Here is a 15,422-nt window from a genome sequence, read left to right as displayed (position 1 = left end):
TCGTACCAGACCCTGATTCAACCCCTCAGGACTGGGGGTAGTGGTGGAAGGTTGTTATTCTGGCTGGAGGTCTGTGACTGGTGGTGTTCCGCAGGGATTGGTGTTGGGACCTCTGCTGTTTGTGATATAAGTGACTTGGAGGAAAACGTAGCTGGGTGGGTTACTAAGTTTGCAGACGACACAAAGTTGTGCACAGTGTAGAAATCTGTCAAAGGACACAGCAGGATTTGGATCAGTTACAGATATGGGCAGAGGAGCGGCAGATGGAGTTTAATCTGGCCAAGTGTGAGGTGTTGCACTTTGGGAGGTCAAATGTAAGGGGAAAGTGTACAGTTAATGGCAGGACACTGAACAACATTGATGTACAGAGGGATCTTGGGGTCCAAGTCCATAGTACCCTGAAAGTCCCGACACAAGTAGACAGGGTGATAAAGAAGGCGTACGGCACGCTTGCCTTCCATCGGTCGGGGCATCGAGTACAACAGCTGGGAAGTCAATGTTGCAGCTGTATAAAACTCTGGTCAGGCCGCACTTGGAGTACTGTGTGCGGTTCTGGTCGCCCCCGTTACAGGAGGATGCGGAGGCTTTGGAGAGGGGGCAGGAGAGGGTCACCAGGATGCTGCCTGGATTAGAGAGCGTAAGGAGAGATCGGACAAAACTTGGGTTGCTTTCGCTGGAGGCTGAGGGGAGACCTGATAGAGGTTTATAAGATTATGAGAGGCAGAGATAGACAGCCGGTATCTTTTACCCAGGGTTAAAAATGTCTAATACTAGAGGGCATGCATTTAAGATGAGAGGGGGTAAATCCAAAGGAGAGGTGTGGGGCAAATTTTTTTTTCACACGGAGTGTGGTGGGTGCCTGGAATGTGCTGCCAGGGATGGGGGTGGAGGCAGATATGACAGAGGGGTTTAAGAGGCTCTTGGACGTGCAGAGAATGGAGGGGAAGGACATTGTGCAGGCAGAAGGGATTAGTTTACTTTGGTGTTTAATTACTAGATTAATCAGTTCAGCACAATATGGTGGGCTGAATGTCCTGCTCCTGTACTGTTCTGTGTATTCTCTGGCAATTCTTCTACACTTATCCACAACGCCACCAATCGTTGTATCCTCTGCGATGTCCCACATCAGCGCCCTCCCAACTGCCCCTCTTCTCCTCCTCTGCCTCTCCCGCCGCCACCCCCCCCCCACCCCCCCGCCTTCCCCTCCCCACCTCCCATTCCACCGGTCAGCACAGGTGACCCAGCTGGCGGCCAGGGAGACGGCAGACGCCGCCGGCCGACCCTGGAACACCACTGACAGGAGGTAGAATGTGGGGGAAGAAACGCAAAGGTCTTTCAAGCAGTTTTAACAGAAGCTCGGCGCGGATCTAAGGATAAAAAATTGAAATCAATGCGAAGAAAACAATGTTTTCTGGAAGTTCAATAACTCATCAAACATTAAACTGCACGAAAATAAATCGTTTGCCATTTTCCAGTGGCTGGGAATCCCCGTGGGGAAGAACATGTCCCATAAAATGCATTAGAATTCCCAGAAGATGGAGCACACACACAGATAGCAGTGACAGGGTGTTGGGACAAATGTGGTCAAGCCCAAACTGTTCCTGAAATTCCGGCTTTTACTTGCTTGCTCCCACAACAATGAGGATATTCCCACTGCTCCCCAAAGGCCAGGACTCACAGGGTGGAACTGAGGGAGTGGCGCGCTGTCTTACAACCCCTCCTACAGCGCGGCGTTCCCTCCTCGCCACCCCTCGCACAGCGCGGCCCTCCCTCCTCGCCGGCCCTCCCTCCACGCCGGCCCTCCCGCGGCACAACGCTCCCTCAGTACCAGGACTGGGATTGTGTGTGTATTAACAGGTAACGTCCAATGATCTGGAAAAAATGAGAGGTGGGGGGGGGAGAGAGAGGGGAGGGGAGGGGGGGAGGGGAGGGGAGAGAGGGGAGAGTGGGGAGAGAGCGGGGGGATTAAGCAGGACGGAGGGATAGGGGAGGGGAGGAGAGTAGCAGGAGTGCAGTGGGACCAGGGGAGGGGGAGAGATGGGGTAAGAGGGAGGAGAGAGGGGGAGGGAGAAGGGGGAGAGAGGGAGGAAGGGATTGAGTGAGAGACAGACAGCCACTCCCTACCGTGGGTGTGTTGATGAGCCGGTGATGATGGTCTCTGGCCTGGATGGGTTGAGTACCTCCTGCTCCCTGACCCCCCCCCCCACCCCCGCCAATGCCCCACCCCTCCCCCATGAGAGGGACGTTGACCAACATTGTACCAAAGCACCCTCCGCCCCCACAAGGATGACCAAAGATCATCTCTGGAAGGGAGGCAGTTCCCCAAACGGGGAACCCAGTGTCACAGGTCCCTGGGCTGGTTGGGGGACCAAGCAGACCCCAAGAGTTGAGCGGAGAGAAGACCTCCTACCTGCCCCAAGGTGGTCACGGACGAGGAACCGGCAGAACAGGTCCTCTTGAAGCGACACGGCTATCTTTTCTTTGAATCGAGACCTTCAGTGGAAGCCCGGATCTCTGGGAACTATCTCCGCCACAGGGATGGGCATCTAAGATCCCGCAACATCCTCACATGTCGAAGGTGGTTAAAAATCTCTCTCGGAGCATGCCATTCCTTGAGGAATTGGGCAACAAGGCACCAGGAACTTAAATACTTTCCTTTCATTTTAGTTGAGAGGATTAGTTCAAAACATTGGGACCTCCTCGGCTTCAAGATGTCCACTGTTGAAAGTCTGCTAAGCGGGCGGCAGGAAAGCTTGCAACTCGGAGATACGTCTTCCCTCTCTGGCTGAGTTCTTTCCGGTGTCACCCAGAACTGGAGTTGGAGGAGCCCAAGCCAGGAAGATCTGGGATTAAAAGTAACATCTCAAGGGAGGGATCGAACAGGCGCGCCCAGGGAGGGCAAAATTTGGAGAGCGTTCCCAGGTCAGTCAGGCGATGAGTGACCTGAACACCTACTGTCCCTAAAGCCACGAGAGGCAGGAGGAGCAAAGCAAGCTCAGTAGACAGAGCAGCAGTCCTGGGTACAACTGTGATGCACCTCCCGTGTCCTTGGATTTGGAAGCATCTGTCGGGGGATAGAAGACAGGTCATCTCAATCAAATCCACATCACCAGTGCCGTCTCCCTTCCCTCCCCAATGCCTTGCGCTCACGACCACGTGGCCAGATTCTGCTCTGACTCCATCCACGAGTTCAGAGATGACTCCACCGTAGTGGGCCAGATCTCAAATGGGACAAGAGTACAGGAAGGAGATAGAAAGCCCAGTGACATGGTGTCATGACAACAACCTTTCCCTCAATGTCGGCAACACAAAAGAGCTGGTCATCGACTTCAGGAAGGGGGGGTGGGGGGCGGTGTACACGCTCCTGTCTATATCAACGGCGCTGAGGTCGAGAGGGTTGAGAGCTTTAAGTTCCTAGGAGTGAACATCACCAACAGCCTGTCCTGGTCCAACCACATAGACGCCACGGCCAGGAGAGCTCACCAGCGCCTCTAATTCCTCAGGAGGCTAAAGAAATTCGACATGTCCCCTTTGACCCTCACCAATTTTTATCGATGCACCATAGAAAGCATCCTATCCGGATGCATCCTGGCTTGGTACGGCAACTGCTCTGCCCAGGACCGCAAGAAACTGCAGAGAGTTGTGGACACAGCCCAGCGTGTCACTGAAACCAGCCTCCCCTCCATGGTCTACACTTCCCGCTGCCTCGGTAAAGCAGCCAACATAATCAAAGACCCCACCCACCCTGGACATTCTCTCTTCCCCCCTCTCCTGCTGGGCAGAAAATACAAAAGCCCAAAAGCACGTACCACCGGGCTCAAGGACAGCTTCTACCCCGCTGTTATAAGACTATTGAACCAACCTCCTTTACGATAAGATGGACTCTTGACCTCACAATCTACCTCATCTTGGCCTTCGGTCCAGAGGAGGCTCACAAGAGCGATCCCAGGAGTTAAAGGGTTAACATACGGTTAATGTTTGACGTCTCTGGGCCTGGAGTTCAGAAGGATGGAGGGGGGGGGGAATCTCATTGAAACCTCCCGGATACTGAAAGGCCTGGATAGAGCGGACGTGGAGAGGATGTTCCCGTCAGCGGGAGAGTCCGGGATCCGAGGGCACAGGATAAAGGGACGTCCCTTTAGAACTGAGATGAGGAGGAATTCCTTCAGCCAGAGGGCGGTGAATCTGTGGAATCCGTTGCCACAGAGGGTGGTGGAGGCCAAGTCATTGGGCTTACTTAAGGCAAAGATTGATGGGTCCTTAGGGGGTTACGGGTTACGGGGAGAAGGCAGGAGAATGGGGTTAAAAAGAACAGCCAGGATTGAATGGCAGAGCAGACTCGATGGGCTGAATGGCCTAATTTTGCTCCTGCGTCTTATGGACTTGTGAAGTGTCTCTCTCTCTGAAGTGGGCAACACATTGTTAAGCAGTGACCCCTGGTTGCTGATTCTGCCACAAGACACACAATAAACCAATTTACCCCGGGGTGGTGGGGGTGGTGGTGGTGGGTAACACCACCACCGGCAGATTCCCCCTCCACCGTCCCGATTCGGAAGGATATCGGCCCGTTCCTTCACCATCACCAGGAACTCCCACCCACCCCCCCGAAAATCACACAGCCTTCCCCACATGGACTGCGGCAGTTCAAGATGGCGGCTCCCCCAACCTCCCCCGCCACCCCCCCCTTCCCCCGCCTCGAGGGGTGGTGAGGAATGAGTGATGAATGCTGGCCTGACTCGTAGAACGTAGACCAGTACAGCACAGAACAGGCCCTTCGGCCCACAATCTTGTGCCGACATGGCTAATCCCTCCTACCTACAGAGTGCCCACATCCCTCCGTCTTCCTCTCATTCATGTGCCCATCCAAGCTCCTCTTGAAAGCCCCCAGTGAATTTGCCCCCACCACCCTATCAGGCAACGCATTCCAGGCATCCACCACTCTCTCAGTGAGAAAACGTACCCCTCACATCTGTTCTGAACCTACCCCCCCCTCACCTTAAATGCATGCCCTCTGGTATTGGATCGCTCAATAATGGGAAAAAGATATAAGATGAGATCTCTTTATTAGTCACGTGTACATCGAAACACACAGCGAGATGCACCTTTTGTGTAGAGTGTTCTGGGGGCAGCCCGCAAGTGTCGCCATGCTTCCGGCGCCAACATAGCACGCCCGCAACTTCCTAACCCGTACGTCGTTGGAATGTGGGAGGAAACCGGAGCACCCGGAGGAAACCCACGCAGTCACGGGGAGAACGTACAAACTCCTCACAGACAGCGGCCGGATTTGAACCCGGGTCGCTGGCGCTGTAATAGCGTTACGCTGACCACTGCACTCCAGTGCCTGCCCACTATGTTATTGTCCACCCTATCTATGCCCCTCATTTTGTGCACTTCCAACGGATCACCCCTCAGCCTCCGCCGCTCCAGAGAAAAGAGACCAAGTTTGTCCAGCCTCTTGAGTAGGGAATGTGGGCAGCGCCGACAAGAATCCTGGCAAGCGGCTTGCATCAACGACTCACTCCGTTCTGACCGAACTTTACCTGCGCACTGACAGGTCTCCACAGGTGACGCTCTCTGGCTTGGGACAAGGGAGGGAACTGGAAAACACCTCAATGCCAAGCCTCTCCCGGGAAAGCTGGTTCTTCCTGATTCCACCTTCCCAATCCCGGTGGATTGACTTCCCGCTGTGGCGGCAAACCTATTCCCCACAAATTCCCTGACACTTCCCTCATCCACTTCACCCCGATACTTCACCCCCGTCCCTACCCTTACCGGATATAAAATGGATTCCCTGGAGGTTTCATATCCCAGCGGGCTCACAGAGGGGGTGCATTGCCCTTCCCTGCTACCCCTGAGCGATGGGGTGGCATCCAGAGACCTGCGTTCGATCCCGACCTCCGGCGCTCTGTGTGTGAGAGAGTGTGTGTGTGAGTGTGTGTGTGTGTGTGTGTGAGTGTGTGTGTGTGTGTGTGTGTGTGAGTGTGTGTGTGTGTGAGTGTGTGTGTGTGTGTGTGTGAGTGTGTGTGTGAGTGTGTGTGTGTGTGTGAGTGTGTGTGTGTGTGTGAGTGTGTGTGTGTGTGTGTGTGTGTGTGAGTGTGTGTGTGTGAGTGTGTGTGTGTGTGTGAGTGTGTGTGTGTGTGCATGTGCGAGAGTGTGTGTACATGTGTGTGAGAGAATGTGTGTGTTTGTGAGAGTGTGTCTGTGTGTTTGTGAGAGTGTGTCTGTGCGTGAGTGTGTGTACAGTATGCACGTTCTCCCCGTGACTGCGTGGGTCTCCCCCGGACTGCTCTGTGAGCTAGCACGGACTCAGTAGGCTGAACCGCCTCCACGTGCCCCGTGACAAGAAACACAAGTGGGAATAAAGGCCACTCAGTCTTTCTTGCTTGCCTGCTAACCCAGTTAGAACATAGAATGTAGAACAATTACAGCACAATTCAGGCCCTTCGGCCCACAAAGCTGTGCCGAACATGTCCCTACCCTAGAAATTACTAGGCTTACCCATAGCCCTCTATTTTACTCAGCTCCATGTACCAATCTAACAGTCTCTTGAAAGACCCTATCGTATCCGCCTCCACCACAATTTCCGGCAGTTAGTAGAGCATTGGCTGATCTTTTCCCATTGACCCACTTTCTTGCTCTCATCCACTCATGCATATTTGGTTCTGAGGAGGAATGAGGCCATTCAGTCCATTAAAACTGTGCCTGCAATCCCATCTCCCCACTCATTTTCCCCAGATTCTACCCCTCACCCACACACTGAGGGGGCAATTTACAGCAGCCAATTAACCCACCGGCCCCCACACATCACTGGGACGTGGGAGGGAACCAGAGAACCCAGGAGAAACCCACGCGGACACGGGGAGAGCGTGCAAACTCCACACACACGGCACCGGAGGTCAGGATCAAACCGGGATCGCTCAAGAGTTCTATCCACTGCACAGGACACAAGCCCCTCAATTCTCTCAAGAAAAGCCAATGTCACACAACTAGAAGCAAATGTCACTGGGTGCAATTCCTGGCTCCGGTAACAAGGTAGTGATAATAAATAGAAATGGAAATAAAGGCTATTCGGCCCTTCTTGTTTGCCTGCTGCTCCAGTTCCCCCTACCTTGCTGCACCTTCTCTTTGGCAGGTCCCTGCGGTGTCTGGGTGATTGGCTTCAAGGCTAAGAGAGGAAACAGATAAGGAACAGTAAACGGCCAATCACATTCTGTTCGGTCTGTCGCAAGAGTCCAGCAAGCGATGGGTGATAACAAGAGGCTCTTAATCTGTCTCACTGTGTGAGGACATAAGGATGTGCTGAGGTGAAGGTGGTCGAGAGCTTCAAAGTTCCCAGGGGTAAACATCACCAACAAGCTGTCCTGGTCCAACCACGTAGATACCACGGCCAAGGAAGCTCACCAGCGCCTCTACTTCCTCAGGAGGCTAAAGAAATTCGGCTCGTCCCCGTTGACCCTCACCGATTTTGACTGACGCACGATAGAAAGCATCCTATCCAGATGTATCACGGCTCAGTACAGCAACTGCTCTGCCCAGGACCACAAGAAACTGCAGAGAGTTGTGGACACAGCCCAGAGCATCACGAAAACCAGCCTCCCCTCCATGGACTCTGTCTACACTTCCCGCTGCCTCGGGAAAGCAGCCGACATAATCAAAGACCCCCACCCAGCCCAGACATTCTCTCTTCTCCCCTCCTCCCGTCAGGCAGAAGATACAAAAGCCTGAGAGCACGTACCACCAGGCTCGAGGACAGCTTCTATCCCGCTGTTATCAGACTCTTGAAAGGACCTCTCGCACGCTGAACTCTCGATCTCCCAATCTAACTTGTCGTAGCCCTTCCCCGCTCCTTCTCTCCCCCTCTCTCTGTCCCCCCCACCCTCTCTCTCTCTCTCTCCCCTCAGTCAAATTCCTTAGTTATTTAGAACACCTCTAGTGACACATCTTTATTTCCTTCCTCCTGGGATCCGGGGGAGACCAGCATTTATTGCCCATCCCTCGCCACCCCCCGAGAGGGCGGGCGGGGGACTGAGCCTCCGTCTTGACCCGCCCGCAGTCCGTGTGGGGGGAGGTGCTCCCGCGGTGCTGTCGGGGGAGGGAGTTGCGGGGATTCGGATCCGGCGACGGTGAAGGAACGGCCGATGTGTTTCCCGGTTGGGATGGCGGAGTAGGGGAGGGGGGGCAGGATGGGGACCTGCGGGCAGTGGTGTCCCCCTCGGCGGGGAGAGGTGGCGGGTCTGGGACGTGCTGTCGGGGTAGCCCCGGGCGAGGGGCCACGGCACGTTCTGTAGACGGTGCGGCCGCTATGGCAGAGGGAGGGAGTGTTTCAGGGGTGGGGGGAAGTGGGTTCCAGATAAGGAACAAAACGTCTGTAGGGAATCTTCATTGTTTTATGAGAGGCAGAGAGGGAGATGGGGAGGGAGGGGGAGAGGGGGAGAGGGGGAGAGGGGAGGGAAGGAGAGAGAATGGAGAGGAGAGAAAGAGAGAGATATAGAAAGAGTCAAAAAGAGAGATACAAGGAGATGGAGAGGGGAAAGAGGGTGTGAGGGGGGAGTGAGATGGAGGGAGTGAGACGGACAGACACAGAGAGGAGAGGGACGGTGGGGGAGACAGTGGGAGAGAACCAGGTAGACAGAGCAGCCTGTCGAATGGTTCTGCACTGACACAGATGTTCTGCCTGTGAGGAGGATTTATGTGAAGCAGCCCCGGGAGTCCAAGGGAAGTGTTCACAGAGAATTAATACTTATCCCTGAGCTCGGGCTGACTGTGCCTTCCTCAGGGTGGTTGTAGGCAGGGTGCAGGTCAGGGAACGTACGGCCACACACCATCTGGACTCAGCTCGAAGGCAGGCTGACGACATGATGGATGAGATTCCGTGCTCCCTGGGTAATGATTCCCATTAGTTGAACAAGCCCTGGGATCATGGAGACAAGAGTGGGACCGGCTCCTTCCGAATGCTTCCCATTCCACTGCCTGTTACGGTGATGGACTTCCTACACCGTCCCATCACACACTCCCGGGGTCAGGCGCAGGGTGAAGCTCCCTCCACACTGTCCCATCATACTCTCCCGGGGTCAGACACAGAGAGAAGCTCCCTCTACACCGTCCCATCACACACTCCCGGGGTCAGGCGCAGGGTGAAGCTCCCTCTACACCGTCCCATCACACACTCCCGGGGTCAGGCGCAGGGTGAAGCTCCCTCTACACCGTCCCATCACACACTCCCGGGGTCAGGCGCAGGGTGAAGCTCCCTCTACACCGTCCCATCACACACTCCCGGGGTCAGGCGCAGGGTGAAGCTCCCTCTACACCGTCCCATCACACACTCCCGGGGTCAGGCGCAGGGTGAAGCTCCCTCTACACCGTCCCATCACACACTCCCGGGGTCAGACACACAGTGAAGCTCCCTCTACACCGTCCCGTCACACACTCCCGGGGTCAGACACAGAGAGAAGCTCCCTCTACACCGTCCCATCACACACTCCCGGGGTCAGACACAGAGAGAAGCTCCCTCTACACCGTCCCATCACACACACCCAGTGGAAGAATAGACAATCCACACCGGCTAGACGATAACATTGTTAGCCTCTCGCTCAAATCCTTCTGTGGTTTCTCTTGTTCCCCATTTCTGTCCCCCACCCCCTCCACCCCTCCCTATCTCGGTAACCCCCTCCGGCCCCTACACTCTTCCCCACCTCTTCGAGGAAGAGAGTTCCAATGATTCACCACCCTCCAGGACAAAATATTCAGCCCTAAATTGGCAACCCTTACTTTTACACAGCGACCCCTCGGTTCCTAGGAGGAACCGCCCTCTCCACATCCACCCCTCGTGGTCTTCTACGTTTCAATCCCATCCCCTCTCACTCCAAATCCCCAGCGGATACAAGGCCAGCCTGTCCCACTTTTCCTGGTGGGACATCCCAACCGTTCCGGGGGTCCTTCACTGAACTCAAGACAAGCCTGTCCTCGGTCGTTAGACGGCTTTGAGGTACAGAAAAATGACTTACTTGTGGTACAGCAGACCAATACTCTCAGTCGGAGGCACTTTTCATCCTTTGGAGAGGGCATGGCTGTGGAAAACAGAGGTAGTTGATTATTTAGACATCAAGAAAACGTCCGGTATGGAGTCATAGAGCGATCCAGCACGGAAACAGGCCCTTCGGCCCATCGAATCCCAGCCGACCCCTCAACCACCCATTTACACCCATCTCCATTTTATTCTCCACCAACTCCCCCAAGATTCTACCCCTCACCCACACACGGGGGGGGGGGGTAATTAACCTACCAACACCCCCCCCATAACCCAATTCTAATTCTTCGATGTCTTTCCCAACCTCTCCCTGTCCTACCTCAAGGGGGGTTAGTCCTGAGATTGTCCCATTTGGAGTCCCCTCCCCCGCCCCCAGGGGGCCGACTGTCCCACTCTTGGCTCCCTGCCCCAAAGGCCATTTGGCCCCTCAAAACTAGTCCATCATTCAATGGGATCGCAAGCCAACTGCTGCTCTTTGACAACCAATGGCTCTTCCTTTTGACCCTCATTCTTTTTGTGTGGGTGGGGGGGGGGGAGCCCCATAATCCCCACCACCCCCACCATTCAAAGAATGGCTTGGCTCTAATTTTACAGAAGGCCATTCGGGCCGTTGGCTCAATGCTAGCTCCCAGCAGAACGATCCCATCTCTCTGACCCCAACATCCCATCTCTCCCATCATCTCCGCCTTTGAACCTCTAACCCCTCACAACCCCCCTACCCCCCTCCACACACACACACACACACACACACACACGCACACACACGCACACACACGCACACACACGCACGCACACACACGCACACTAAGGGGGCCAATTAACCCAATAACACCCCCGCGTGACATTGGGATGTGGGAGGAAGCCGGAGCACATGGGGGAAACCCACGGGGTCACAGGGAGAGTGTGGGGGGAGAGGGGAGGGGAAGAGAGAGAGGGTGGGGGGGAGAGAGAGAGAGAGAGAGTGGGGGAGAGAATAGAGGGGGAGAGAAGAGAGGGGAAGAGAGAGAGAAGTAGAGAGGGAGAGAAATGGAGAAGGTCGGGATCGAACCCGGAACTCTGGGGTTATGAGGCTCTACCCACTATGCCACCAGGCCGCCCCATTCTCAAGCGTCCAAAAGCCCAATACCAACTGGGAATTCCTTCAGTGAAACGGTTTGGGGTTTAATTATGCAATTTAACTCCAGATTCACTGAATTTAACAACGAGTTTCAATTCTCCTGGAGTGGGGTTCGAACTCATGTTTCTTGTTCATCAGCCGCTACTGGATTTCGAGCCTTCCGCCCTGTGAGGCACAAACGCTAGCACGGACCAGACGGGCTGAATGGCTCGGTTTCGCGCTGGGAGTGGCCCCCAAAACTGTGGACCAGGACAGGTCAGACCCCCCCACCATCGAACAGAAGGCGGAAGGAGGGGTTGGAACACAGGCCAATAGGAGCTGGGATAGGCCGTTTGGCCTCTTGAACCTGCCTCGCCGCTCGATAAGATCACGGCTGGCCTGCCCCTCCTCGAATTCCTTCCCGGTGAAGGGGAACCATCCCACTGCAGGGAACAGGAGCCGGAGAAGGCCGGAGAGAGCCCCTCAATGCGATCCTGATGTTCAAAAGAGTGCGGGCGACCTTGACATCAGCTCCAATTTCCCTCCCATCTCCCATAACCCACGACTCCCACATAAGATCTGGGAATATCGAGAAATTCCTCATTCTGAAGCCTCTCCCCCTAGAAACAAAATGGTGCCAGAGAAGAGGCCTACTCGTTCCAAGCTGTTCCCTGCAGATTAACTCATTACTTTTATGACAATCGTTCTACTGTTTTAAATCTAAATTCTCCAAGAATTACTAATAATGTTCTTTTAAATCTTCTTACAGGGCTGGCGATCTTATGACCTTGCACCTTGTTGTCTATCTGCACTGCACTTTCTGTGACAGTGTTTTCCCTTGTACTACCTCAATGCACTGTGTAATGAATTGACCCGTACGATCAGTGTGCGAGACAGGTTTTTCATGGTACCTCGGTACAAGTGACAATAATAAACCAACACCAATAGAACCCTAATCACCCTCTGTGTGGAAAAAGTTGCCCCTCAGGTTCCTATAAAATCTCCCCTCTCACCTTAAACCTGTGCCCTCTAGTTCATGATTCCCCAACCCTGGGGAAATGACTGTGACCATCCATCAATGGTGCTGAGGTCGAGAGGGTCGAGAGCTTCAAGTTCCTCAGAGTGAACATCACCATTAGCCTGCCCTGGTCCAACCACGTGGACGCCATGGCCAAGAAAGCTCACCAGCGCCTCTACGTCCTCAGGAGGCTGAAGAAATTCAGCACGTCCCCTTTGACTCTCACCAACTTTTATCGATACACCATAGAAAGCATCCTATCCAGATGCATCATGGCTTGGTACGGCAACTGCTCTGCCCAGGACCGCAAGAAACCACAGAGAGTTGTGGACACAGCCCAGCACATCACGGACACCAGCCTCCCCTTCATGGATTCTGTCTTTACCTCTCGTTGTCTTGGTGAAGCAGCCGGCATAATCAAAGACCCCACCCACCCGGCTCATTCTCTCTTCTCCCCTCTCCCATCAGGCAGAAGATACAGGACCCTGAGGGCACGTACCACCAGGCTCAAGGACAGCTTCTATCCCGCGGTGATTGAATGGTTCCTTTATATGATGAGATGGACTCTTGACCTCACGATTTACCTTGTTATGACCTTGCACCTGATTGTCTGCCTGCACTGCACTTTCTCTGTAGCTGTGACACTTTACTCTGTATTCTGTTATTGTTTTTACCCTGTACTACCTCAATGCACAGTGTAATGAATTGACCTGTACGATCGGTGTGCAAGACAAGTTTTTCACTGGACCTCGGTACAAGTGACAATAATAAACCAATACCAATACCCCTTCAGTGTCCACTGCGTTTCAATCCAGCCCCTCTCACTCTTCTGAGCTCGAGTGATTACAAGCCCAGCCTCTCTGACCATTCCTGTCAAGACAACCGTCGTAGAGCGGGCAGTGGAAGCAGAGATTCTTAAGAATATCTGGATGAGAACTTGAATCACCAAGGGAGAGAAGGTTACCGACCAAGTGCTGGCCAATGGGATCGGATACCGGAGTGTCAGCATCGACATGGTGGGCCGAAGGCCCTGGTTCTACCCTGTGTGGCCTGCCCAGAAGAGATCCCAAAGCAATAACATCCTTCCTGGCCTTCACCGGTTGTGGCACTGAGTACAGGAGTCGGGACGTCCCGTTACAGCTGTACAAGACGTCGGTGCGACCGCACTGTGTGCAGTTCTGGTCTCCCAGCTATAGGAAGGGTGTGATTAAGCTGGAGAGGGGGGCAGGAAAGATTCACGGGGATGTTCCCGGGACTGTGGGGCTCAAGTTATAAGGAGAGGCTGGACAGGCCGGGACTGTTTTCCCTGGAGCGAAGGAGGCTGAGGGACCTTATGGAGGTTTATGAAATCATGGGGGGGGGAGGGCGTAGATAAGGTGGACGGTCACCGTCTTTTCCTCAGGGCAGGGGAGTCTAAAACTGGAGGGTGAAAGGGGAATTTAAAAGGAGACCTGAGGGACAACTTCTTCACCCAGACGGTGGTCCGTATGTGGAACGAGCTGCCAGAGGGAGTGGGTGAGGCAGGCACATTAACAACATTTAAAAGACACTCGGACAGGTCCACGGATGGGAAAGGTTCAGAGGGATACGGGCCAAACGCGGGCAAATGGGACTGGCTCAAGTAGACAACATAGAACATTACAGCACAGTACAGGCCCTTCGGCCCACAATGTTGTGCCGACATTTTATCCTGCTCTAAGATCTGTCTAACCCTTCCCTCCCACATAGCCCCCTATTTTTCTATCATTCATGTGTCTCTCTAAGAACCTCTTAAATGTCCCTAATGTATCTGCCCCCACAACCTCTGCCGGCAGTGCGTTCCACACACCCACCACTCTCTTACCCCTGACATCCCCCTTATATCTTCCTCCAATCACCTTAAAATTATGTCCCCCTCATGTTAGCCATTGTCGCCGTGGGAAAAAGTCTCTGACTGTCCACTCGATCTATGCCTCTTGTACACCTCTATCAAGTCACCTCTCATCCTCCTCCTCTCCAAAGAGAAAAGCCCTCACTCGCTCAACCTATCCTCATAAGACATGCTCTCCAATCCAGGCAGCATCCCGGTAAATCTCCTCTGCACCCTCTCTAAAGCTTCTTCCTATAATGAGGCGACCAGAACTGAACATGGACGGGTTGGGCTGACGGGTGACTGTGCGACTCCTGTAAACAAGGAAGCCGATACTCGACAAACTGCTCCAAATGTAAACCAAACCTCCTCAGGCGCAAGTCGTTAAACAATCCATTCATCCAGGAGATCAGCCCAGTGAACCTTCTCTGCAACACCACCGACTAGAGTATCTCCCTCCTCAAACTCTGTACATCATTCTCCAGTACGTCAAATTGCTCAGATCAATTTACAGACACGAAATACTTGACGGAAAAGTTGGCAAGTTAGGGCTCACTGGAAGAACTAAAATCTGATTTGAATTGAGCTCCAGGGGAATCCTTCATGACACTGGGAGCCCCTCCCAACCTCCCAAAGAGACGTGGCCCCATCACTGCCGCCCAAAATCCCTCAATCCCCTTGGTCAACAAGAATCGCCCAATTCCGAGGCTGAAGTTTGTCGCCAAGTTCCACACGGGAGCGCTGGAATTCTTTTAGTCTCCGCCCCCCTCTGTATCCGGGGAGGGGCGGTGAGGAGGGAGCGCCACGCTGTGAGAGGGGCGGTGAGGAGGGAGCGCCACGCTGTGGGACGGGCGGTGAGGGGGGAGTGCTGTGGGAGGGGTGGTGGGGGGGAGCGCCGTGGAGGGGCGGTGAGGGGGGAGCACCGTGGAGGGGTGGTGAGGGGGGAGCACCGTGCTGTGGGAGGGGCAGTGAGGAGGGAGCGCCGTGGAGGGGTGGTGAGGAGGCAGCACCGCGCTGTGGGAGGGGCAGTGAGGATGTCTCCTCCCGTTCCCAATGGTCGGGGCTGTAGGCTGTGACCCAGATGCCTCAACACTAACGGAGTAATCCACCACCCTTTGTAGTACGGACAGACTTTCTGCAGAGACGTGACCCTCGAGCCTCTCTGTGCAGAATGTCTGGGAGCGTGGCTGCCACCATTGTCCTGAGCTGGCTGTTGGAGGGTCCGAATCCCCAGTTCCCAAACCACACCCCATCAGGTCTGCGCCAAGTTAACAGTGGACATTCCCTCCTCACCGCCCCTCCCGCAGCGCGGCGCACCCTCCTCACCGCCCCTCCCGCAGCACGGCGCACCCTCCTCACCGCCCCTCCCGCAGCGCGGCGCACCCTCCTCACCGCCCCTCCCGCAGCGCGGCGCACCCTCCTCACCGCCCCT

At 54.6% G+C, this 15,422-nt stretch overlaps 2 protein-coding genes across 6 annotated transcripts in view; both read right to left on the bottom strand.

Moving 5' to 3' along the window:
- Positions 1-15,422, bottom strand: part of LOC127587505 (zinc finger and BTB domain-containing protein 7B-like) — a 444,483-nt gene that overhangs the window by 62,417 nt on the left and 366,644 nt on the right. The window lies entirely within an intron of this gene.
- The window catches only part of LOC127587524 (ephrin-A4-like), a 34,875-nt gene that overhangs the window by 1,482 nt on the left and 17,971 nt on the right, over positions 1-15,422 (bottom strand). Inside the window, exons 3-5 of one of the 4 annotated variants that reach the window (XM_052045918.1) lie at positions 10,005-10,067; positions 7,109-7,165; positions 2,411-3,064 (exon numbers count right to left, since the gene is read on the bottom strand). In XM_052045918.1, the coding sequence (XP_051901878.1) occupies positions 2,961-3,064; positions 7,109-7,165; positions 10,005-10,067 (224 nt within the window). In that variant the 3' untranslated portion in view covers positions 2,411-2,960. The remainder of the gene's footprint in view (positions 1-2,410; positions 3,065-7,108; positions 7,166-10,004; positions 10,068-15,422) is intronic. The other 3 variants (XM_052045920.1, XM_052045919.1, XM_052045921.1) reach the window with 3 other exon arrangements.

This window comes from Pristis pectinata, chromosome 40 (assembly GCF_009764475.1).
Source record: "Pristis pectinata isolate sPriPec2 chromosome 40, sPriPec2.1.pri, whole genome shotgun sequence".
NCBI lineage: Eukaryota > Metazoa > Chordata > Chondrichthyes > Rhinopristiformes > Pristidae > Pristis > Pristis pectinata.
This window is presented reverse-complemented; position numbering and strand designations above follow the sequence as displayed.